The sequence below is a fragment of the Octopus sinensis genome, linkage group LG28, assembly GCF_006345805.1.
Source record: "Octopus sinensis linkage group LG28, ASM634580v1, whole genome shotgun sequence".
NCBI classification, from domain to species: Eukaryota; Metazoa; Mollusca; class Cephalopoda; order Octopoda; family Octopodidae; genus Octopus; species Octopus sinensis.
Window position 1 is genome coordinate 8,811,056 of NC_043024.1, and position 26,331 is coordinate 8,837,386.

The 26,331-nt window shown below is 39.8% G+C and overlaps 1 protein-coding gene across 1 annotated transcript in view; it reads left to right on the forward strand.

Annotated features, from left to right (window-relative positions):
* The window catches only part of LOC115225653 (parathyroid hormone 2 receptor-like), a 51,218-nt gene that overhangs the window by 6,332 nt on the left and 18,555 nt on the right, over nucleotides 1–26,331 (forward strand). Inside the window, exons 3-13 of the mRNA XM_036514509.1 lie at nucleotides 5,297–5,399; nucleotides 8,179–8,289; nucleotides 9,004–9,116; nucleotides 14,896–14,990; nucleotides 16,066–16,234; nucleotides 18,813–18,969; nucleotides 21,646–21,706; nucleotides 23,231–23,300; nucleotides 23,618–23,712; nucleotides 25,117–25,255; nucleotides 26,010–26,051. Coding sequence (XP_036370402.1) covers nucleotides 5,297–5,399; nucleotides 8,179–8,289; nucleotides 9,004–9,116; nucleotides 14,896–14,990; nucleotides 16,066–16,234; nucleotides 18,813–18,969; nucleotides 21,646–21,706; nucleotides 23,231–23,300; nucleotides 23,618–23,712; nucleotides 25,117–25,255; nucleotides 26,010–26,051 — 1,155 coding nt within the window. The remainder of the gene's footprint in view (nucleotides 1–5,296; nucleotides 5,400–8,178; nucleotides 8,290–9,003; nucleotides 9,117–14,895; nucleotides 14,991–16,065; nucleotides 16,235–18,812; nucleotides 18,970–21,645; nucleotides 21,707–23,230; nucleotides 23,301–23,617; nucleotides 23,713–25,116; nucleotides 25,256–26,009; nucleotides 26,052–26,331) is intronic.

Below are 26,331 nucleotides of genomic sequence, written 5' to 3' on the forward strand. Positions count from 1 at the left end.
ATATATATATATGTATGTATGTATGTATGTATGTATGTATGTATGTATATATACAGGGGTTGGACAAAATTTATATAAAACTGTCAAAAGCTTGTTTACTTTTATGTTTTTTGAAATATTATTAGTGTTGCTTAATATGTTTTGCTAAAATTGCTGTTTCTTTTCAGATATCATCAGAAAAAGGTAATTAAAATTCATTAAAATGACAGATCTATCAGACTTTCAAAAAGGTCAAATTATTGGTGTTCATATGGCAGGCGCTAGCGTAACGAAAACAGCCGAAATGTTTGGTGTATCAAGAAGTACTGTCTCAGAAGTAATGACAGCCTTTGAGAAAGAGGGAAAACCCTCCTTGTTGAAAAAAGACTCCGGAAGAAAACCAAAACTTTCAGATAGGGACCATCAGACTCTTATACGAATTGTTAGAAAGGATCACAAAGTGCAGCTCCCAAAATTACTGCAGAGCTTAATGACCACCTGGGAATCCAGTTTCCACAAAAACTGTTTACCAGAAGCTGCACAAAGCCGGATTTCATGGGAGGGCTGCAAACCACTATTTTCAAAAACAAATGTTGCAAAGCGTTTAAAGTGGAGTAAAAACCCTAGAGAAGAGAAAGAATGTTATTTTCTCAGACTTTACCTTATTTTCGACCACTGGTTGTGTATACATGTGGAGACAGCCAAAAGAAGCATTTAACCCAGACTGTCTTCTTCCAACTGTTAAACATGCAGAAGGATCTGTGATGATCTGGGAGGTGGGGCTATATCTTGGAAATCTGCCGGCCTAATAGTTTCCCTTCATGGCGGAATTAATAGTCAAGACTATTTAAGCATTTGATCTGATCAAATTCATCCTATGGTTGCGGAATTGTTTCTGGAGGGAAACACAATCTCTCAGGATGATAATGCACCAATTCACACAGCTAAAGTTGTTACTGAATGTCACGAGGAACATTCTAGCGAAGCTGAACATCTTATCTGGCCACTGCAGTCCCCAGATCTCAATATTATTGAACATTTATGGTGCATTTTAGAAAAGCAAGTAAGGAGTCAATATCCTCCACCATCATCACTGCAAGAACTGGAGATTGTTTTAGCTGAAGAATGAACAAAAATTCCTTTGGAAACAATTCAAACTTTGTACGAGTCCATACCTCATAGAATTCAAGCTGTAATTACTGCAAAAAACAGTCCTACCCCATATTAAAATAAATTTGTTTGAAATTTTAAGGTGTTTCCATTATCTTGTCCAACCCCTGTATATATGTATCAGTTGAATAAAGTTACAACATGGTCTGGTTTTCACATTTTTTATCATTGTATTGAAAAAAAAAATTTTACAATGTTGAAGTGTGTTAAACATTTAAAAATATAGTACAAGTAGAAAGATATATTTTTCAATGCATAAGTACTGACAGAATAGCATATGTATAGGATAAAATCCTTACATGTAAGGATTTTATCCTATACATATGCTATTCAATCAGTACAAATGACATAATTGTAAAAAATATATTTGTAGTATTTTTTAAATGTCTTCATTTTGGCACACTAGTGCCGGAAATAACTTTGCAGATAATAAATTACCGCAGTTAATTTACCGGTTGGAGAACATTGCTATTTTGAATTAGATAATGAGAGTAGAATTTGATATCAATCAATTAACATCAATTTAAACCAGTGGTCCAGCATATTAAAAAAAAATCCGAAGATTTAAAAATTATATAACAATTAATGAGGAATGACCATTAAAGTGGATTCTTATATGCTAAAGATAGATGTCAAATCGCCTTACCACGAAGAGAATGATCTCAAGAAAAAAATCTCAGCAAATGCTGTATATATAGGCGCATGAGTGGCTGTGTGGCATAGGCGCATGAATGGCTGTGTGGTAAGTAGCTTGCTTACCAACCACATGGTTCCAGGTTCAGTCCCACTGCATGGCACCTTGGGCAAGTGTCTTCTACTATAACCTCGGGCTGATCAAAGCCTTGTGAGTGGATTTGGTAGATGAAAACTGAAAGAAGCCCATCATATATATGTATATATATATGTGTGTGTATGTTTGTGTGTCTGTGTTTGTCCCCCCCACCAACACCGCTTGGCAACCGATGCTGGTGTGTTTACGTCCCTGTAACTTAGCAGTTCGGCAAAAGAGACTGACAGAATAAGTACTAGGCTCACAAAGAATAAGTCCTGCGGTCGATTTGCTCGACTAAAGGTGGTGCTCCAGCATGGCCACAGTCAAATGACTGAAACAAGTAAAGAGTATATATATATATATCTATACAACTCTGCCATCAAATTCCACAAAATATTTCATCATCACCGCCTTATTTCTATGAAACTATTCGTCACCATACTTGCCCTAATAACTACCAAACAGGATGTATTGATGACTTGAATTTAGAAACACCCTTTTGTCGAGTTTTAATTTGTCAAAAAAGCTTTATTTATAACATTATTAATACACAGAATAATATTTGACAACAAAAGCAAAAACAAAACAAAAAATTTTTTTCACTGTCAAATTTTAAAAATTCGTTAAAGTGAACTCATTTATAAACTTTGTTTTATTGACCTACAGTATTTATAATATTTGGAATTTATATCTGTAAAACATCAAGGTGCAATGGCCTGGTATTCGATGTAAATTGGATTGCTATCTCTTTTACTTGCTTCAGTCATTTGACTGCGGCCATGCTGGAGCACCGCCTTTAATCGAGCAACTCGACCCCGGGACTTATTCTTTTGTAAGCCCAGTACTTATTCTATCGGTTTCTTTTGCCGAACCGCTAAGTGACGGGGACATAAACACACCAGCATCAGTTGTCAAGCAATGCTAGGGGGACAAACACAGACACAAACACACACACACAAACACATATATATATATATATATGTATATATAAAGTTAATCCAAACAAGAAGCACAAAAAAAACACAACGCGAGGACTTGGAACCAAATAGTATTAATTGGACGCTCAGGAAAGAAGGAAAGAAGGAGGGTTTAACGTTTCGAGCGGAGCTCTTCATCGGAAACATAGGAGAAGGAAAGATCCAGAGAAAGGAAGACAGAGGAAAAAAATCGCCAACAGTACACACAAGGTCACATTTTGAAAGACCAGAAGGAAAAGGGTGAAGATATATATATATATATATATATATATTTAAGTAGTTGAATGAATTATCCTAGTATGGATAATTCGGTTAACCGATACCTGGGTAGCAAATTCACGTCAGAAAAACACGGTTGAAGCTACATGCCAAGGGCAGAGACCACGTGCTTTCGTGTGGAAATTTGTGTGTTTTTTAATACAGATAAATGAAAGAATGGAGTTGAACGACGATTTAACAAAATTCCTTTATTCTCGACATATGTTTCGAAGGCTGCATATTCCTAATTCCGAGCGGGCAGTCATCTTAGAGTTTTTGTTCATCTTGAAGCTGACATAAGTTCCTTGTCTCTCCTGATGAGAAGGCAGCATAATGCACCCCTTTATTCCTTCGGAATTGAGAATATGCAGTCTTCGAAACATATGTCGAGAATAAAGGAATTTTGTTAAATCGTCGTTCAACTCCATTCTTTCATTTATTTATATATATATATATATATATATACACACACGACAGGCTTCTTTCAGTTTCCGTCTACCAAATCCACTCACAAAGCTTTGGTCAGCCCGAGGCTATAGTAGAAGACACTTGCCCAAGGTGCCACGCAGTGGGACTGAACCTGGAACCATGTGGTGGGTAAGCAAGCTACTTACCACATAGCCACTCCTACATGTATATATACATATATATGACGGGCTTCTTTCAGTTTCCGTCTACCAAATCCACTCACAAGGCTTTGGTCAGCCCGAGGCAATAGCAGAAGACACTTGCCCAAGGTGCCACGCATTGGGACTGAACCCGGAACCATGTGGTTGGTAAACAAGCTACTTACCACACAGCCACTCCTGCGCCTACAAATTTATTTATATATTTCATTTATTTATATCTGCATTTGTGAAAATCTGCCCATTTTTTTGTTCTAATGGATCTGCCCGCATGCATGTAGTGACACGTTCCACATCTGTTATCATTACACTCGGATACTGTGAATGTTTTATCCTGTTTGTTCACGTTGAATTTTGCCTTTGTTAATAGTGTCTTTGGGTTTTGTGGCTGCCTTTTGCTTAAGATAAGTGTTTGATTAGTAATTATGTTTTTTTTTATTTTTCACTTTGTTTCATGATTGGCAAATTTGTTTCAATCATCATCATCATCATCATAGTCATTTAATGTCTGCTTTCCATGCTAGCATGGGTTGGATGATTTTGACTGAGGGCTGGCGAACCAGATGGTTGCACAAGGCTCCAAATTCGATTTGGCAGAGTTTCTACAGCTGGATGCCCTTCCTAACGCCAACCACTTCATGAGTGTAGTGGGTGCTTTTTACATGCCACCGGCACAGGTGCCAGGGGAGGCTGGCAAACGGCCACGCTCGGATGGCGCTTTTTACGTGCCACCGGCATGGAGGCCAGGCGAGGCTGGCAAAATAATAACAATAACAACAACAACAATAAAAAGATAGTTGCACCAGTCTCCAATCTTGATCTGGCAGAGTTTCTACAGCTGGATGCCCTTCCTAACGCCAACCACTCCAAGAGTGTAGTGGGTGCTTTTTACCTGCCATACCAGTTATGGTTTCTCAACCGAATATTTTACGGCAGTAAGTCCCAAATCACGTGGAATGTTTGGATATAAGTTTCATCATCATCATCATCATCATCATTTAGCGTCCCCTTTCGATGCTAGCATGGGTTGGATGGTTCAACTGAGGTCTGGGAAGCCAGAAGGCTGCACCAGGCCAGAAGGCTGCACAGCTGGATGCCCTTCCTAACGCCAACCACTCCATGAGTGTAGTGGGTGCTTTTTACGTGCCACCGACACAGTTGCCAGACGAGGCTGGCGAACGGCCACGGTCGGATGGTGCTTTTTATGTGCCACCGGCACGGGGGCCAGGCGAGGTTGGCATCAAAACTAACAGCAAAGTGGATTCTGTTGTTTTGGGCAGATGTGAAACTGATGTCATCCCAAATAAAATATCAATTGCTAAAAAGCATTCGTGAAGTAAAATCATGTAGCAAAACCGAATGGCGGTGCCCCAGCATGGCCACAGTTCGTGAGCTGAAACTAGATGAAAATGATGACAAAAAAAAATAATTATATATTTAATTGAAAGCATCCTTTTTCCTGAAACTTTTGGCCTTGCAAACCTTTATAAACCATCGATGTCTATGTTTGATAGTTTCAGGTGAAAGTCTCAAAGGAGGAACAAAGAAAATATTTATATGAAGCCCGCCACCAATGTAACATTTCAAGTGACGAGGTTTCAAGTTCGAATCCAGAAGGTTGGTATAGTTAATTGCTTCGTTCCCAAATACTATCATTTATATATATGTGTGTGTGTGTCTTTTGGGATATAAGTATGAATACATACTTTTATGTATATGTATAGTTAATCCAAACAAGAAAGCACAAAAAAACACAACAATGCGAGGACGTGGAACAAGTATAGCATTATTGGACACTCAGGAAAGAAGGAAAAAAGGAGGGTTTAACGTTTTGAGCGGAGTTCTTCGTCGGAAACGTAGGAGAAGGAAAGATCCAGAGAAGGGAAGACAGAGGAAAAAAAATCGCCAATGGTACGCACGCAGTCACATGCATATATATACGTATCAAAACAGACTTGTGCCATGTCAGACGATTCTATCCACAACACATATGTAAGAATTAATGCTTCCTTCTCCAAGCCTAGATTCAAAACCGAATCCAAGAATTCTCGGTCGTCCAAACCACGCCGATCAACAGGCGCGAAAAAAGGTTCTCTTTGTCCTGTCAAAAATTGATTGATCATCTCGCTTTGACCTGCGACCTCACTATGTCGGGCGAAGTTCAACTGGACAGGCGCTGACCTATTTAGGTACAAACTCAGCTGCAGTATGTCTGTCTTTCTAGCTGCCACAAATATTATAAAACCGTGGTGAAACAAGAGAGGCCGGCAGACAAATGGGGCAGACAGACGAGATGGTCCACCATCTATGTTCATTGATACACATATAACCACAACATATACATTTGCTCTACATATACATGTATTTCTAGCAACTCGTGGCAGTTGCCTACATTTTGTATGTAGTGGGACTGAACCCTGAACCATGTGGTTGGTAAGCAAGCTACTTACCACACAGCCACTCCTACACCTATATATACTCTTTTACTTGTTTCAGTCATTTGACTGCGGCCATGCTGGAGCACCGCCTTTAATCGAGCAACTCGACCCCGCGACTTATTCTTTTGTAAGCCCAGTACTTATTCTATTGGTCTCTTTTGCCGAACCGCTAAGTAACGGGGACATAAACACACCAGCATCGGCTGTGAAGCAATGCTAGTGGGACAAACACAGACATACAAACACACACACGCATATATATATATATATATATACATATATACGACGGGCTTCTTTCAGTTTCCGTCTACCAAATCCACTCACAAGGCTTTGGTCGGCCCAAGGCTAAAGTAGAAGACACTTGCCCAAGGTGCCACGCAGTGAGACTGAACCCGGAACCATGTGGTTGGTAGACAAGCTACTTACCACACAACCACTCTTATATTTCATGTTTTTCTCATCCAGAAGGTTTTGGCAGAGACCGAGAGAAATGTTTCGAAGTGCTACAACCGACTACTGTTTCAAATGATCAACGCACACACACACACAAACATATTCATTCCTGATATGACTTCCACGAATGTACTCTGTATTTCTAGCAACTCATAGCAGTTGCCTACATTTTGTATGTAGTGTACCTATAATGAATCAAACACTGTAAATAAATTCTTTTCAATTATGGATCAGCTTACGTATTTGTTTACATACACATTCCATTTGCATCTATGTTCATTGATACACATATAACCACTACATATACATTTGCTCTACATATACTGTTTACTCTCTTTACTCTTTTACTTGTTTCAGTCATTTGACTGTGACCATGCTGGAGCACCGCCTTTAATCGAGCAAATCGACCCCGAGACTTATTCTTTGTAAGCCCAATACTTATACTATCGGTCTCTTTTGCCGAACCACTAAGTGATGGGGACATAAACACACCAGCATCGGTTGTCAAGCAATGCTAGGGGGACAAACACAGACACAAAAACACACACACATACACATACATATATATATATACGACGGGCTTCTTTCAGTTTCCATCTACCAAATCCACTCACAAGGCTTTGGTCGGCCCGAGGCTACAGTAGAAGACACTTGCCCAAGGTGTCACGTAGTGGGACTGAACCCTGAACCATGTGGTCGGTAAGCAAGCTACTTACCACACAGCCACTCCTGCGCCTATATATATTTATATTTCATGTTTTTCTCATTCAGTTTTATATGAAAAATCCTAAAATTCATGTCTAACTTTGTAATTGTTCCCCACTGTCCTTCACACTGCATTAGCACACCGGAAAAAATGCTCTGCGATAATTCAAAGAGTTCTTTATGTTCTGAGTTCAGATCCTGCCGAGGCTTGCTTTACATTTTAACATCGGTAAATGTCTTGCAAACATTTTGCACATACAAGTGCTACCAGTTAAAATCTCTGCATACCGGAAGCCAGCAAGTGTATGGGGTCATCAGGAGAGAATGCGTGCCGTTTCGGGACCTACTTCTCGACGGCATCAATGCGCACCAGCCCCACTTCACTGATATGAGGCCTCACTTTACATCTTAATATCAGTAAAATAAAGGGAAGTAAAGGGGTCGATGGTGAAGGCTAAGTTTTTTCAAAATTGTAATTTTAGTGGCCCTTAACCCTTTAGCGTTCAGATTATTCTATCAAACATAATGCCTATTGATTCCCATTGATTTGAATTAATCATGCATTTTCTCATATCTTCAAGATCTTGATGGTGTAATTACTTAATGTAGAATAACATTGTGGGGTAGGTGTGAGAGCCTGGATCTGGTCAGTTTGAACATAAAACAGAATAAAATATTTTGGCCGGATAGGGCCGGTTTAAATACTAAAGGGTTAGGCCTAAAATCAGAAACAGTGTTTTGTAGTTGTTGTTGTTGTTGTTATTGCTGTTACTGTTATTGCTGTTGTTGTTATTTCGTAGGTGCACACTGCAGCAGTGTCTGGGATGGTATCCTATGTTGGCCACAAACCTCAGCTGGCACAGTGGCAGAACTTCAGTGTCCTTCCTATATTAACAATTTCTACACAAACGGTAATTGACACCTCTTACTACTACTACTACTACTTCTACTATTACTACTAATTCTACTACTACTACTACTTCTACTACTACTACTTCTACTACTACTACTTCTACTACAACTACTACTACTACTACAACTTCTACTACTATTTCTTCTACTACTACTACTTCTACTACAACTACTACTACTTCTACTACTACTACTACGACTACTACTACTTCTACTTCTACTACTACTTTTACTACTACTTCTACTACTAGTACTTCTACTACTACTACTACGACTACTACTACTACAACTACTACTACTACTACAAAGATATAAATTAAAAAACGCGGATTATACTCAAGGATTTACAGTATTGCCCCAGACTAATTTATAGGGAAATCTTTACATATGATGAAGTGCCCCAGCATGGCCGCGGCCATATATACATATATACATATATATATATATACGACGGGCTTCTTTCAGTTTCCGTCTACCAAATCCACTCACAAGGCTTTGGTCGGCCTGAGGCTGTAGTAGAAGACACTTGCCCAAGGTGCCACGCAGTGGGACTGAACCCGGAACCATGTGGTTGGTTAGCAAGCTACTTACCACACAGCCACTCCTGCACCTATATATTTTATATTTCATGTTTTTTCTCATTCAGTTTTATATGTAAGATCCTAAAATTCATGTCTAACTTTGTAATTCTTCTCCACTGTTTGTAATTTTAGGTCTGGCAAGCAGAAAATGCATGGAAAATGGTCAATGGTATGTACTTGAACGCTACAACCGAAGCTGGACAAACTACAGTCAGTGTTTTGAAGAAACTAATCGTTGGGTTAAGGTAATCGATTTATATTGGAAATCACCCACACATATACACATGCATGTGCAGGTGCAGGAGTGGCTGTGTGGTAAGTAGCTTGTTTATCAACCACATGGTTCTGGGTTCAGTCCCACTGCATGGCACCTTGGGCAAGTGTCTTCTACTATAGCCTCGGGCCGACCAAAGCCTTGCGAGTGGATTTGGTAGACGGAAACTGAAAAGACACAGACACACAACATATATATATATATATATATATATATATATATGTTTGTGTGTCTGTGTTTGTCCCCCTAGCATTGCTTGACAACCGATGCTGATGTGTTTATGTCCCCGTTACTTAGTGGTTCGGCAAAAGAGACCGATAGAATAAGTACTGGGCTTACAAAAGAATAAGTCCCAGGGGTCGATTTGCTCGACTAAAGGCGGTGCTCCAGCATGGCCGCAGTCAAATGACTGAAACAAGTAAAAGAGTAAAAAGAGTGAGTATTCATACATGTTAGACCATGTGGCAAAAACAGTAAAAATATATTATCATCATCATCATCATCGTTTAACGTCCTCTTTCCATTTTGATTTTGATTGAAGACTGGCAAACCAGCTGGCTGCACCAGGCTCCAGTCTTGATCTGGTAGTGTTTCTACAGCTGGATGCCCTTCCTAACGCCAACCACTCCAAGAGTGAAGTGGATGCTTTTTACGTGCCACCTTTACGGGGGCCAGTCAGGCGGTACTGGCAATGACCTCGTGGAGCATTAAGTGTTTTCGCTCAATAAACACACACAACGCCCGGTCTGGGAATCGAAACCGCGATCCTGCAACCGCGAGTCCACTGCTCTAAACATTGGACCATTGCGCCTCCGGCTGTTGGTGCTGCATTGATCTCTATTTTATTTTTGCCAAGTTCTTAGTAGAATCCTTTGGGATTGGAGCTGAACTGTTTGTTTTGTTCAAAGAAACGTTGGCATTTCTCATATCGGAGGATTCGTTGTGCTTTTGCAAGGATATCTTGCTTTAGCTGTTCTTTTACCTCAGATATACCTTGTTCTGTAATTTTGTATTTACGTAGTATTTTTCTTATCTTCACATTGCTTAGTAGTGTTGATTGTCTATTAGTTTCATTAACCCCTTAGTGTTTAAACCGGCCATATCTGGCCCAGATATTCTACATGTTAGTTAGTTAGTTAGTTAGTTAATTTGGCTCAAAAGCAAATAGCAAGGCCATGTAGGGGGACATGGAGTTATGTACAGGGTGGTGTTCATGTAAAGAGTTCAGGCCACTTGAGGTCCAGGGAGGCTTTGAACAAAGCGGTCGTCGGCATCTTCACCATCTCGTCTGGCAGCTTGTTCCACGGATCCGCAACCCGGACGGAGAAAGCTCCTCTCCTTCGATTGAGATGAAATCGTCGCAGGTAGAGCTTTTCGGAATGACCCCGCAGCCGACGCTCCGGAGCAGGAGTGAAGAACAGCTCTTTCGAGAGGTTACACTTCCCGCTTATGATGTTGTGGGCGAGAATGAGATCACCACGGCGGCGGCGTTTTTCAAGAGAATAAAGGTCGAGCGTCCTCAGCCTTTCTTCATAGGACAAATTTTTGAGACCAAGAACCATGCGGGTAGCCAGCCTCTGGACTCTTTCGAGATGCTGTATGTCTTTGAGGAGATAAGGAGAAGAAGCTTGAATCCCATACTCCAATATGGGTCTCACCAGCGTGACATAGAGTGGTAGGAATATGGCTGCTGTGAGCATTCCGAATGACCGTCGAATCAAAAACAGAATTCCGCGCGCATGTTTTAAATTCAAACTGGCTAGATCTGGCCTCTCACACCTAGCCAACAATGTCATTCTAAAAATAAACAATCACATCATTGAAACCTCAAAGCTATAAGATAATGCTTGATTAATTCAAAACAATTTGAGTGAAAAAATATTACATTTAACAGAGTAGTTTGAACACTAAAGGGTTAAGGATTGACAAATCCTTTATCTTATTTTCTATTTTTTCAGGATATTATTTATCCAGGGTTTATTTGGGTGGTGATGCTCCTGTTTGGATGGGTTTTAGGGAGCATCCAGCTTCTTTTGTGGCTACAGAGGCTGCTGCATATATTATATCATTTAGCCTGGTTATATTGACATTTGGGATCTTTTCCGTTTGAACGGCAGTTTTTTCTAGCAGTGTCATATGAAATTGTCACCCATAATTATGACCCTAGTATCAATCTATTGCATTTCAATCTATTTTAGGGTTAGGGGTGGGGGGAAGGGTATTTTTTTTTCTTCTCAAATGTAAATAAACCCAATCTGTTTCTTAAACGAGGGACATTTTCATAAGGCACAGAATGTTTTTTACCTCAACAGACATCATTGATTGGTTCAAATTGTAGAAATTGAAGAAAAAAAAAAACAACAAATATCTTACAAACTATAGAATTTTCTCAATAAAGCCAAGAGAAAAAGATGTTTTATAAACACATTCCACCAGTATACGAAGTTTAAAATTTTTTAGTTACCGACAAATTATGTTAAAAACTGCCGTTCAAACCGAAAAGATCCATAAACCCAATCTGTTTGTTAAATGAGGGACATATTCATATGGCACATATTTTTTACCTCAATAGACGTCATTGATTGGTTGAAATTGCAGAAATTGAAGCAAAAAAAACCAACAAATATCTTACAAACCATAGAATTTTCTCAATAAAGCCAAGAGAAAAAGATGTTTTATAAACACATTCTACCAGTATAGGAAGTTTAAAATTTTTTAGTTACCTAGAAATTATGTTAAAAACTGCCGTTCAAACAAAAAGATCCGTCATTTGTCTCTGTGGCTATTAGTTCTGTGACAGCCTGGTTCATGCTATTTATTATTGATGTAGTTTTATTATCAATTTTAATTTTTGGGAGGTATAATCGATGGTCCATACTGAGATCTGTGGCTTTGACATCTGATTTTGGGTGGTGCGTCCTTTACTCTTTTACTTGTTTCAGTCATTTTAACTGCGGCCATGCTGGAGCACTGCCTTTAGTCGAGCAAATCAACCCCGGGACTTATTCTTTGTAATCCCAGTACTTATTTTATCGGTCTCTTTTGCCGAACCGCTAAGTGACGGGGACGTAAACACACCAGCATCGGTTGTCAAGCAATGCTAGGGGGACAAACACAAACACACAAACACATACACACACACACATATATATATATACATATATACGACAGGCTTCTTTCAGTTTCCGTCTACCAAATCCACTCACAAGGCTTTGGTCGGCCCGAGGCTATAGCAGAAGACACCTGCCCAAGGTGCCACGCAGTGGGACTGAACCCAGAACCATGTGGTTGGTAAACAAGCTACTTACCACACAGCCACTCCTACGCCTATATATATATATAATATATATATATATACACATATATACGACGGGCTTCTTTCAGTTTCCGTCTACCAAATCCACTCACAAGGCTTTGGCCAGCCCGAGGCTATAGTAGAAGACTGAACCTGGAACCATGTGGTTGGTTAGCAAGCTACTTACCACACAGCCACTCCTGTGCCTGTTTATTGTCAGCAATTTCTTGGTCTTTGTTGTTGTTATTGTTGATGATGATGATGATGATGCTGTTGTTGTTGTTGTTATTTCATCGATGTTATTATGCAACAGCCCTTTACAGCTACAAACGAGGAAAAATGAGAGAAAAAGGACCTATTGAAAAAAAAATGACTACAAAATTTGAAGAAGCTATAAATTTGAGTGACGCCACAAATTTTCTCACCTTGCCAAGGGAAACATAATAATTCTCCCTAGAATAATTTAACAAGCTTGGTTGCTGGTTTTTAGTCATTATCCGAGGAAAATTATGGAAGCAGACTTGATTAAGTGACAACTGCTTCATTTGCCAGTTTTCCTTTTTTAAATTTTCTTCGTTATTGTTTTGATAAATCAGGGCAGTTTTAAAGTAATGGAATAGCGTAACAGTCAAGGTGGTGAATAATAAATAACTTTAAAATTTGAGTTTCATCATTCAAATGTGGTCTCTCAGTGAAAATAGCAGTTTTAGTATTAGTGTTAACCAACTAAATGAAGTGAAAAATAAATAATTAATTTGAAATACTAATTCAATAATAAAGTGAAACAGCAACAACTCAAAATCTAATAATCTGAGTAAATAGAGGAGAAAATTTTGAATATGTCTCTCTGCTAGTAGACCTCAATATCTATTCGGTGAATAATTATTTCTAATGTGATCACCATATTAAATATATTAGGCATAGGAGTGGCTGTGTGGTAAGTAGCTTGCTTACCAACCACATGGTTCCGGGTTCAGTCACACTGCGTGACACCTTGGGCAAGTATCTTCTACTATAGCCTCGGGCCGACCAAAGCCTTGTGAGTAGATTTGGTAGACAGAAACTGAAAGAAGCCTGTCGTATATATGTATATATATGTATATGTATGTGTTTGTGTGTCTGTGTTTGTACCCCTAGCATTGCTTGACAACCGATGCTGGTGTGTTTACGTCCCCGTCACTTAGCAGTTCGGCAAAAAGAGACCGATAGAATAAGTACTGGGCTTAGAAAGAATAACTCCCGGGGTCGATTTGCTCGACTAAAGGTGGTGCTCCAGCATGGCCGCAGTCAAATGACTGAAATATGTAAAAGAGTAAAAAAAGAGAGTTACCTATAGTGGAGGCGCAATGGCCCAGTGGTTAGGGCACCAGACTCACAGTTTCAATTCTCAGACTGGGCGTTGTGTGTGCTTATTAAACGAAAACAGCTAAAAGCTCCAACGAAAATTTTAGGAAAATAAAAATAATAAGTGGAAATTTTACCGGTGAGTGTGTTAATAATAAGGCACAAAAAGAAAATGACTCTCCCCAGACACAACAGAATATGCTTCAACACACAAACTCATATGAAGAATCTTGCAAACCAATTCCCAAAACAAAACATTGATAGTCTTGCCAGAAACTGTGCAGACAGATTTTGGTTGGACCGAAGCTTTAGCAGAAGACCCTTGCCCAAGATCCCACACGGTGGCACTCAAGCGAGAATCAAGGTTGGGGAGCACACATTGTACCACACAGCCACAGCTGTGCACCATGTGTAATATATATATATATATAATTTTTTTTTACTTGTTTCAGTCATTTGATTGCGGCCATGCTGGAGCACCACCTTTAATCGAAACCGGGACTTATTCTTTGTAAGCCCAGTACTTATTCTATCGGTCTCTTTTGCCGAACCGCTAAGTGACGGGGACGTAAACACACCAATATCGGTTGTCAAGCATTGCTAGGGGGACAAACACAGACACACAAACACATATATATATACATATATACGACAGGCTTCTTTCAGTTTCCGTCTACCAAATCCACTCACAAGGCATTCGTCGGCCCGGGGCTACAGCAGAAGACACTTGCCCAAGATGCCACGCAGTGGGACTGAACCCGGAACCATGTGGTTGGTTAGCAAGCTACTTACTACACAGCCACTCCTGCGCCTATATATATATATATATATATATATAACACTCACATTTATATATATATATAATATATATATATATATATATTTTCCACTAGAAAAGACCATTGAAAAGGTTGCAAGACGCAATGAAAATTTTAGGAAAATAAAAATAAGAAATAAGTGGAAATTTTACCAGTGAGTGTGTTACATCATAAGGCACAAAAAAAAATGACTCTCCCCAGACACAACAGAATATGCATCAACACACAAGCACACATAAAGAATCTTGCAAGCCAAATCCAAAAACGAAATATTTCCTGTTTTTCTCTTGCAGGTGCATTTATCACATATTCCAATTATTTATACCATTGGCTATGGAATATCCCTGGTATCACTATGTGGTGCAGTTCTTGTGATGCTCTATTTTCGGTAAGTTCATCATTCTGCCATTTCTTTGCAGCCATATTTTTTTAATATTTACTTTTAGGAGATTTCATCAAAAAACATGTATTACAATACCTGTAAGCTTTCTTGGAGTCACTGGCACTACTAGGCGCAGGAGTGGCTGTGTGGTAAGTAGCTTGCTTACCATCCACATGGTTCCGGGTTCAGTCCCACTGCGTGGCATCTTGAGCAAGTGTCTTCTGCTATAGCCCCAGGCCGACCAATGCCTTGTGAGTGGATTTGGTAGACGGAAACTGAAAGAAGCTAGTCATATATATGTATATATATATATATATATATATATATATATATATGTGTGTGTGTGTGTTGTGTGTATGTGTGTGTGTGTGTGTGTGTGTGTGTGTGTTTGTGTATCTGTGTTTGTCCCCCTAGCATTTCTTGACAAGCGATGCTGGTGTGCTTACGTCGCCATAACTTAGTGGTTCAGCAAAAGAGACCAATAGAATAAGTACTAGGCTTACAAAGAATAAGTCCTGGCGTCGATTTGCTCAACTAAAGGCGGTGCTCCAGCATGGCCACAGTCAAATGACTGAAACAAGTAAATGAGTAAAGAGTATATATATATATATATATATTTAAAAAAGGAGATGTGGAACACGAGTTGTGATATATAAAAAAAGGAAATGAAGAAAATGCTGACAAAATAATTTAAGTAAGGGAGAGTGTATTTAATTAGATGAAAGTTCTTTTTACTGGTTGCGCATTTGTTATGCTTATCAAATGATATTTTTTTAAGAGAGATAGAGTTCCTTTCTGATAGATTTTTTTTCTCTTAGAGAAATATCTTTTGATAAGCATAACAAATGCGCAACCGGTAAAAAGAACTTTCACCTAATTAAATACACTCTCCCTTACTTAAATTATTTTGTCAGCATTTTCTTCATTCCTTTTCATATATATATATATATATATATATATATATATATATATATATATAAAATTCGATTTGCCTATGTGTGTATGTATGTGTGTGTGTGTGTGCATGTGCGTGCATACATGCATCATATGCACACAAACATTTGCTTTCTATTAACTGCAGGCGTCTTCACTGTTCTCGCAACACGCTGCACATCAATATGTTTATGTCCTTTATTCTGAGGGCAGCTGTTTGTCTAATCAAGGAGCAACTCCTCGTGGACGGATTCGGTCTACCAGAAGATCTACAGACCCATTCGAATGGCCAGTTCTATTTTAGAGATGACAGTTCGGTGAGTATGACAACTGGTTGATACCGAAATCGATAGATTTATCAATCAAGCAATCTAGCTACACAAATACACATGCACACACACACACATATTCACACGTGCATATACAAGCACAGGTGACTGGGAAGATGCACATATACACATGTACACACCCAAGCATCCATACACACATGCACAAACACACATATACACACATGCATATACAAACATACAGGCACACACAGGTGACTGGGAAGATGCACATATACACATGTACAGACCCACGCATCTATACACACATGCACTACCTAGTGGACAAGAGAGACAGTGAATCTCTTGTAATCCCAAGGTGCAACCGCATGTGTAGGCTATGCCACGTTTCTGTGGGAGACATTACGCGTGTGATTAGCAGCTGTCCGAAAATGTCGTCGCGGTACTACCTCCCTATGTGGCACGATGTTGTTGCTAAAATAATTTACAATGCCATCTGCAAAAAAGACTGTTCTGAAATAAACTTAGAAAATCTCTCTGTTATGGAATACATTCATAAACACCAACTCAAGGAATACTGGTGGAATATTCCCTTTAAAAATTCTGTCAACTACAAATATAACAGGCTGGATATTGTAGTTTGGGACATAGGGGCAAAGGTATGTACCATCATAGAGGTTAGTTGCCCTGCAGATATAAATATCTCTTTGAAAATCAAGAAAAAGAGGATATCTATGGACAACTGCTTCAAAACCTCCAGCTTCTGTATCCAGTAATAATAATTGGAGCATTAAGTTTTGTTAGTAAATGATTGTTAGTAAATGATTAAAGAAGAATCTGGATAAACTGGGATTTTCAGAAAGAGAAATTGACCAGCTGATTCGTACAATACAAGTGCAATCTGTGAGTGGAACTGTAAAAATATGCAAGACTTTCCTCAAGTTCCAATTGTGAATTTATCTGTGTTAACTACAACCCAAAAGCCTTGTATCTTTGTTGGAAACTGGCTCCCTCTTCAGTGGAAGATTTATAATAATTAAAAAATAGAAGATAGATAGCGGTCACTTAGTGGTTCGGCAATAAAGAGACCGATAGCATAAGTACTGGGCTTACAAAAGAATAAGTCCCGGGGTCGAGTTGCTCGACTAAAGGACGTGCTCCAGCATGACCGCAGTCAAATGACTGAAACAAGTAAAAGAGTAAAGAGAGATAAATAGAGATAGATAGATAGATAGATAGACTGATAGATAGATAGATAGATAGATACATAGATAGATAGATAGATAGATAGATAGGCAGATAGATAGATAGAAAGATAGATAGATAGATACATACATACATAGAGATATACATCACAGACAGACACACACATAAATTCACATTCAACAGAAAATCAATTTATTAAATCAAAGAATTAGATTAAAAGAAAATAAAAATAAACTAACCAATCAAAATCCAGCTTTTTCCCACCCATTTTCACTTGCTCTGATACAAAACACCGCTATTAGCAATTTAGACAAATTTGTTTTGTTACTCTAAATTTTTGATGACCATATTCTTCTGTCCAGCTATTTCCACATTATCCTCTGTTTCGTTGTCTCCTGACAACTGAGTTTGACTTCTTTTTTTTTACAGGATTTTTGATAATATTTAAAATATGAGAGGATCTCTTCATTCTCTTTCCTCTTTCTTTCGTAATGGGTCTTCTCTTTCGTAATGTGTCTCCAGAACAGTCTTCTCTGAAAATGAAATCTTGTAGCCACATTGCTTCATAAAGATGAAACATGAGGTGCACTTTCATTATTCTATTTTTCTTAATTTTTTGTTTTCATTATTCACAGAAAAATTAGTTCACCTTCTTTAATCTGCTTGCTGGCTTTCTTCCCCTTCCATCAACAAAATTAAAAATAATCAACTAAATTAAAAATAATGCCTGTTAAAGTGAGGAGAATGGAAATTGTAGTTAAGACACCCATGCCAGTGACTCGTAAAAAGCACCGTCTGAACGTGGTAGATGCCAGCGCCGCCAGACCAGTGTCCGTGTCGGTGGCACATAAAAGCACCACCCGATTGTGGCTGTTTGCCAGCCTGCTCTGGCCCCTGTGCCGGTGGAACGTAATAAAACACCCACGGTAGGTCAAAAGCTAAAGACCCCAATACTGTGACATCTTAACAAATAAAGTTATTCATAGACAACAAACCTTTGGTAAAAAGAGTTTAGGAAGACTTAAAAGACGGTTATTGCACAACATGAAAGAATACACACACACCTTTATATATAAAATTGAAGTTGTGTGTGTGAGACTCTGTCTCCTCCGATTTAGATTCCTAACAACTCCCACATTTTGCGGTGCATTTTAACCAAAAGCGGGTATCTTGTAGTCGTCATTCATATCGAGCCCTTCTGGGTATTAGCACGCGTCTACGATGAGTCTATGATTTTAAAAAAAATTTACAATCATTTTTCCACATTTTTAATGATTTTTGCTCGGGTTATATAAGGGAAGTAACTCTCTAAAAATGCTTATATAGTTATTTCCCTTACAAACCCGAGCAACGCCGGGCGATACAGCTAGTTTAATATGTATACAATGTGTATATTTGACAGCATTGGCAATGCAAATTATTGTTCTCCTTGTTCCACTACACACTGGCTGCCAACTACATATGGATTTTGATGGAAGGGCTCTATCTACACAACCTCGTCACGGTGGCCATGTTCTCTCAGAAGAGTGGAGTCAGACCATATATTATCGTTGGCTGGTGTAAGTTGATAACTGATAACCTCTTTTCTTTTATCCTATTAATGTTGCATTACTGTATCATTGTTTGTTTTCTTGCATCTGACTTTTGGCCAGGAAGAGCATGAAGATCTCCTTTGTTTATAACTGAGACTATGGATATTATCTAACCATTTTATTTTTGGTCTATCCTTAGGTCTTCAGTCAGTTGGCTTGAGTTGAAGAATCCATCTTGCAATTTTATATATAGGAAAATATATAGGAAAAGTGGAGGTGCGTGGCTTAGTGGTTAGGGTGTCAGCACCATGATCGTAAGATTGTGGTTTCAATTCCTGGACCGGGCGATGTGTTGTGTTCTTGAGCAAAACACTTCACTCCACGTTGCTCCAGTCCACTCAGCTGGCAAAAATGAGTAACACTGCGATGGACTGGCGTCCCATCCAGATGGGGAACACATACGCCATTGAAACCGGGCCCTTGAGCCTGGCTAGGCTTTAAAAGGGTGCATTTATTTTAGTGGAGGCTTGTGGCTTAGTGGTTAGGGTGTCAGCATCATGATCGTAAGATTGTGGTTTCGATTCCTGGACCGGGCGATGCGTTGTGTTCTTGAGCAAAACACTTCATTTCACGTTGCTCCAGTCCACTCAGCTGGCAAAAATGAGTAACGCTGCGATGGACTAGCATCCCGTCCAGCTGGGGAACACATACGCCATTGAAACCGGGAAACAGGGCCCATGAGCCTGGCTAGGCTTTAAAAGGACACATTTATTATTTAATATTATATATATAGGGAAAAGGAGATGGTGCAATGGTCACAAGATTGGAAGGATTTTTGTCATTTCCTCTTTAAGAGTAGAACATATCTTCATCAAATTCTTCAAAGAAAGGGGTGCTGTGGTTATCCCCTTAAGTTTCTAAAATGTTTTGTAAAAATGATTAGTATTGTTTCAGTCATTTGACTGTGGCCATGCTAGAGCACCGCCTTTGGTCGAGCAAATCGACCCCAGGACTTATTCTTTGTAAGCCTAGTACTTATTCTATTGGTCTCTTTTGCCGAACCGCTAGGTTACGGGGACATAAACACACCAGCATCGGTTGCCAAGCGATGTTGGGGGAGGAGACAAACACAGATACACAAACACACACACACATATATATACATATATACGACAGGCTTCTTTCAGTTTCCGTCTACCAAATCCACTCACAAGGCTTTGGTTGGCCCGAGGCTATAGTAGAAGACACTTGCCCAAGGTGTCACACAATGGGAACGAACCTGGAACCATGTGGTTGGTAAGCAAGCTAGTTACCACACAGCCACTCCAGCACCTAGGCTTCTTTTATTATCCATTTACCAAATCCATTCACAAGGCATTGGTCAGTCCTGGGCTATAGTAGAAGACATTTGCCCAAGGTGCCACGCAGTGGGACTGAACCCAGAAACCACGTGGTTGGTAAGCAAGCTACTTACCACACAGCCACTCCTGCACCTATAGCCAATGTTATTATTGTTGCAACAGCCTTATCGCTAGTGGTATACGCTTGACAGTAAACAACCTGTCAGAAAGATCAAATACCGGATGCAGACAATAATTTTAGGTTCTACATTACAATTGTTGTTGTTATTGCCACTGTTGTTATGGAGGAGGAGGAGGGGAGGAGGATGATGATGATGATGATGATGTGTTTATTGCAGATGTTGTTGACATTCTACTTTTAGATTCAGTTTTGAAATTTCCAACTTTACCTTTTTTTTTTCCGACGTGATTGCTTTATATTTTTTTTTTGTTTTATATGGTTTTATTGTTGTTACCGTTACTGTTTGTTGTTATTTATATTTCATCTTTTTTTTTTTACTGATTGTTTTTCTTCGTTGTCACCTTTTACATTTTGTTTCGTTGCCATTTTTGCCTATATAATTTTAAAAAAATATTATTTTGTAAACACTAATAAGGTTTCCTTGATGTTTGTAACAACAAAAAAAAAACATGATAACCATTCTTGGGTCGATGGCATGACAAAGAAATGTAGTAGTGGTAGTAGTGGTGGTGGTGGTGGTAGTAGTAATAGTGGTAGTGTTAGTGGTGGTGGTCGTATTAGTAATAGTAATAATGTAGTGGTGCTGAAGGTGGTGGTGGTATTTGTTGTAGTAATAGTGGTGAGGGTGGTATTTGCAGTGGTGGTGGTGGTGGTATTTGTAGTAGTAGTAGTAGTAGTGGTGGTGGTATTAGTAATAGTGGTAGTTGCAGTGGTGGTGGTCGGATTAGTAATAGTAGTAATGTAGTGGTGGTGGTATTTGTTATAGTAGTGGTGAGAGTGGTATTTGCAGTGGTGGTGGTGGTAGTATTTGTAGTAGTAGTAGTAGTGGTGGTGGTGGTTTTATTAGTAATAGTGGTAGTTGCAGTGGTGGTGCTATTTGTAGTAGCAGTGGTGGTGGTTGTGGTAGTATTTGTAGTAGCAGTGGTGGTGGTATTAGTAATAGTAGTAATGTAGTGGTGATGAAGGTATTTACTGTGAGGGTGGTATTTGCAATGGTGGTGGTATTTGTAGTAGTAGTAGTAGTGGTGGCAGCAGCAGCAGTAGTGGTGGTGGTTGTGATGGTCATCGTCATAGTTATCATTGTGACAGGATGGTAGTGATGGTGGTGACATAAGAAAACGCTGGTCTAAATTCCACTGAAGTGTCACTTTCTACTTGCAGGTTTTCCGTTTAGTTTTGTGATTCCGTGGGTTGTTGTGAGGCTGTTTCTAGAAGACACATAGTAAGTACTACAAATATAGCTGTTGTATAGCCCAAGGCCAGCCCTGATCCAGCTACCACACCTATGATCAAAACGAATTTTAGGCATAATCACCACCATCACATCTTATTTGCAAGCATGGTGCATCTAGCACTAGGTTAAATCATTAAATATGTAAACTGATCAGGTATATATGTATGTAGGAATAGCTGTACACACATGAAGCTTGTCATATATATATATATTTAAGTAGGTGAATGAAGAGAGGCTCCCTTTCTTTCCTGATGAGAAGATTGCATAATGCACCCTTTATTCCTTTGGAATGAAAACATGCTGTCTTCGAAACGTATGTCGAGAGTAAAGGAATTTTGTTAACATCTTCGTTCAACTCCATTCTTTCATTTATTTATATATATATATATATATATATATGACAAGCTTCTTTCAGTTTCCATCTACCAAATCTACTCACAAGGCTTTGGTCGGCTTGAGGCTGTAGCAGAAGACATTTTCCCAAGGTGTCACACAGTGGGACTGAACCTGGATACAGGTTCCTGTCAACCAGCCATAGTTTTCAAGAACCTGGTAAAGTGCATCAGTAGAAGTATCTCCAACCTATCCATTTGGTCTCCCTTGTTCGGGTCCTTTCTCAGCGGCAGCAGCACTCCACGGCTCATAGTACTGGGTATTCTACCATTCTGCTACCAGTTGCAGTAGACATCCATCAAGAGATCACCGAACGAGTCTAATATATAAAGATAAAGCTCGAAAGGCAGACCATCAACCCGTGGAAGAATTTCTCTCTTGTACAACTTGTCATCAGATCCCATATGTTGCTGGCTGGATATTTCCTTTGTTGCCTTCCTTTTTTAGCAGGTTTACAACTCGAGGTTCACAGCTCTAGCAATTCTCCCGTCCTTTCTCTGCATAACACCACAAGTCAGCAACGCTCAGACACAGCACGAGTGCAAAGGTTAGCAAATGTGAGAGGAGAATGGTTAGTCGAACACCTCAGCCAAAATACTTGACAACTACTTTCACTTTCAAATGATGAAAGGTAAACTTAACCTTGTGGGATTAGAGCTCTCAAAGAATGGTAAATACCTATTTCTTTATTACCCACAAGGGGCTAAACATAGAGAGGACAAACAAGGACAGACATAGGTATTAAGTCGATTACATCAACCCCAGTGTGTAACTGGTATTTACTTAATCGACCCTGAAAGGATGAAAGGCAAAGTCGACCTCGGCGAAATTTGAACTGATTTTGTCTGACATTAATGATTCTAATAAAAATGGTTTCGAATTTTGGCACAAGGCCAGCAAATTCGTGGGAGGGAGTATGTTTACTACAGTGACCCCAGTGTTTATCTGGTACTCATTTTATTGACCATGGAAGAATGAAAGGCAAAGTTGACCTTGGTTGAATTTGAACTCAGAACATAAAGATGGATGGAATGCTACTAAGCATTTCGCCCGGCATGCTAACGATTCTGCCAGCTCACCGCCTTAATAATAATAATGATTTCTTGTTTATCGTTTCAGCTGCTGGTACACTCATTCAAACAAGGCATACTTTTGGATTATGAAGGGCCCCATTATGGGATCAGTTATGGTAAGCCACAGCTTTCTCTCACTCTTTCTTCTGTTGGCCTGCTCACTTAGCCAGCGGGATGGCGTCATTTGAAGGCTAAAACAAGGCAAAGCGCATTGTGACCAGCGATGTGTAGCAACATCTGATAGCCTGGTTGGTCATGGTGATCACGTGAAAAGTAGTCATACTTTTTTTCTCATCAGAATTGAAGGACTGCTGCAATAAGTGTAAAAATCTGAGAGGAATATGTTGAATAAAATCATAAACTGATCCTCCATTTTCTCTTATATATGTGTATATATATATGTGTGTGTACGTTATATTTCTGTACTTCACAGATTAACTTCTTATTGTTCCTCAACATTATTCGAGTGCTATTCAGCAAGTTTGATATGAACCGGCCAAAGAAAAGAGCCAGAAATAACCGCTACAGGTCAGTATTCGTGGCACTGAGAAGTCCTTTTTAAATCACACATGTGGAGGCGCAATGGCCCAGCGGTTAGGGCAGTGGTCTCGCGGTCATAGGATCGCGGTTTCGATTCCCAGACCGGGCGTTGTGAGTGTTTATTAAGCGAAAACACCTAAAGCTCCACAAGGCTCCGGCAGGGGATGGTGGTGATCCCTGCTGTACTCTTTCACCACAACTTTCTCTCACTCTTACTTCCTGTTTCTGTTGTACCTGTATTTCAAAGGGCCGGCCTTGTCACTCTCTGTGTCGCGCTGAATATCCCCGAGAACTACGTTAAGGGTACACGTGTCTGTGGAGTGCTCAGCCACTTACACGTTAATTTCATGAGCAGGCTGTTCCGTTGATTCGGATCAACCAGAACTCTCGTCGTCGTAACCGACAGAGTGCTTCCATCCAAATCACATATCTTTCTCATTACCAAACCACTTTTACTTCTCTCTCCTTTTATCTTCATTTTCTCACTTCACATACTTACTAACACTATGACCCGGCGTTGCCAAGTCATAGTGCTAGTGCATGCATATACAGCTGCGTGCGTGCACACATACACGCGTGTACTGTCCAAATATCCAACCAATCACATACATCTAGCTGGCATTCAATTGGCGTATCAAGTTTTGGGCATTTTAATTGGGTTTTGGATAGAAAATTCACAAAAAAGTCACTTCTATTGATTTTTTTAATGGCTTTGCGGGGGGTGACTGGGGAAATGTAGAGATGTGCACGATCACCCTTGGATGGTTTTGAATGACCATAGAAAGTGCGAGAGATTAATCTCTCTATATATAAACAGCAAAATGTCTGTGTGTGTGTCCTTTATACAAATCCACAATTTTTCAGTTAGAGGGCTCGCACTTTCTATGGTCATTCAAAACCGTCCAAGGGTGGTCGTGCACATCTTTACATTTCCCCAGTCACCCCGCAAAGCCATTAAAAAAATCAATAGAAGTGACTTTTTTGTGAATTTTCAATCCAAAACCCAATCAAAATGCCCGAAACTTGATACGCCAATTGAATGCCAGCTAGCTGTATGTGATTGGTCGGCGATTTGGACAGTACTCGCGTGAATGTGCGCACGCACGCAGCTGTGTATCCATGCACTAGCACTATGACCCGGCAACGCCGGGTCACAGTGCTAGTATAATATAAGAATATGAATAGATGTTTTGCAAGATTCTTGATGTGAAATCCTGTGTTGAAACAGATATTGTTATATTTGGGGAGGGTCATATTTTTTGCCAAATAACCACACACATGGTCTATAATTGTTCTCTTGACAATTTACATCCATATTTTTCTTTCCCCCTCTTCATCTTTTTCTTTCTCTGTTTCTCCCAGCTTCTTAATGTTTCTTCCATCAATTCACAGACGATTGGCAAAATCGACATTGGTTCTAATCCCATTATTTGGCATCCATTATATGGTCTTCCTCTGGCTCCCTGATGACATCGGCAAGAAAGCGGAACTGGTGAAACTATATTTCGAGATGCTGTTTAATTCATTCCAGGTGAGACCCTAATCTGTTTGTCAGAAAATAGCCCTACTAGGTATTATAATAAAATAATCATCATCATCATCGTTTAGCGTCCGCTTTCCATGCTAGAATGGGTTGGACAGTTCAACTGGGGTCTTGGAAGCCAGGAGGCTGCACCAGTTTCCAGTCCGATCTGGCAATGTTTCTAGGGCTGGATGCCTTTCCTAACGCCAACAACTCCGTGAGTGTAGTGGGTGCTTTTTACGTGCCACCAGCACTTGAGCCAGTCAGGCGGGCCTGGCATCATTCACATTTGGATAGTGCTTTTCACGTGTCACCCATATGGGAGCCACTCATGGGGAACTGGCATTGGCCTCATTTGGATAGTACTTTCTTACGTGCCACCCACGTGGGAGCCAGTCAGGGGGCTCTGGCATTGGCCACATTTGGATAGTACTTTTTATGTGCCACCCGCCTGGGAGCTGGTCAGGGGTCACTGTCATCAGCCACGTTCTGATAGTGCTTTTTACGTTCCACCCGTATAGGAGCCAATCAGGGGTCACTGTCATCAGCCACGTTCTGATAGTGCTTTTTACGTGCCACCCGTATAGGAGCCAGTCAGGGGTCACTGACATCAACCACATTCAGATAGTGCATTTTACATGCCCCCGGCATCTCTTAATTTTTTATGTTCCATGGAATTTTCATGGGTCCCACTAGCAATAAAATGCTAATACAAACAGTAACACATGTAACTTATTCAATTTATCTTTCTTTGTCTTTCTAGGGACTATTTGTTGGGATCCTGTTTTGTTATATGAATGCAGAGGTAAGTTTCCGAATGGCCAATGAAATCTTTATGTTCTTGATTACAAAATTTTCCCTACATTGTATCACCTGTGCTCTGTTGTTGTCTTCTTCTTCTTCCTCCTCCTCCTCTTCTTCTTCCAATCAGGAAGTCACGCCATCAGCCACAAAGAATAATCTCTAATTCGAGCCTACTCTAAGCCCCTAAGAATGAGTGTGGCAACTTGAAGATCCACCCACCACACGCGATAGACTGGCGGTTACACGGGTGTGAAAGCTACGTTGTTATCCTCATTCCGTAA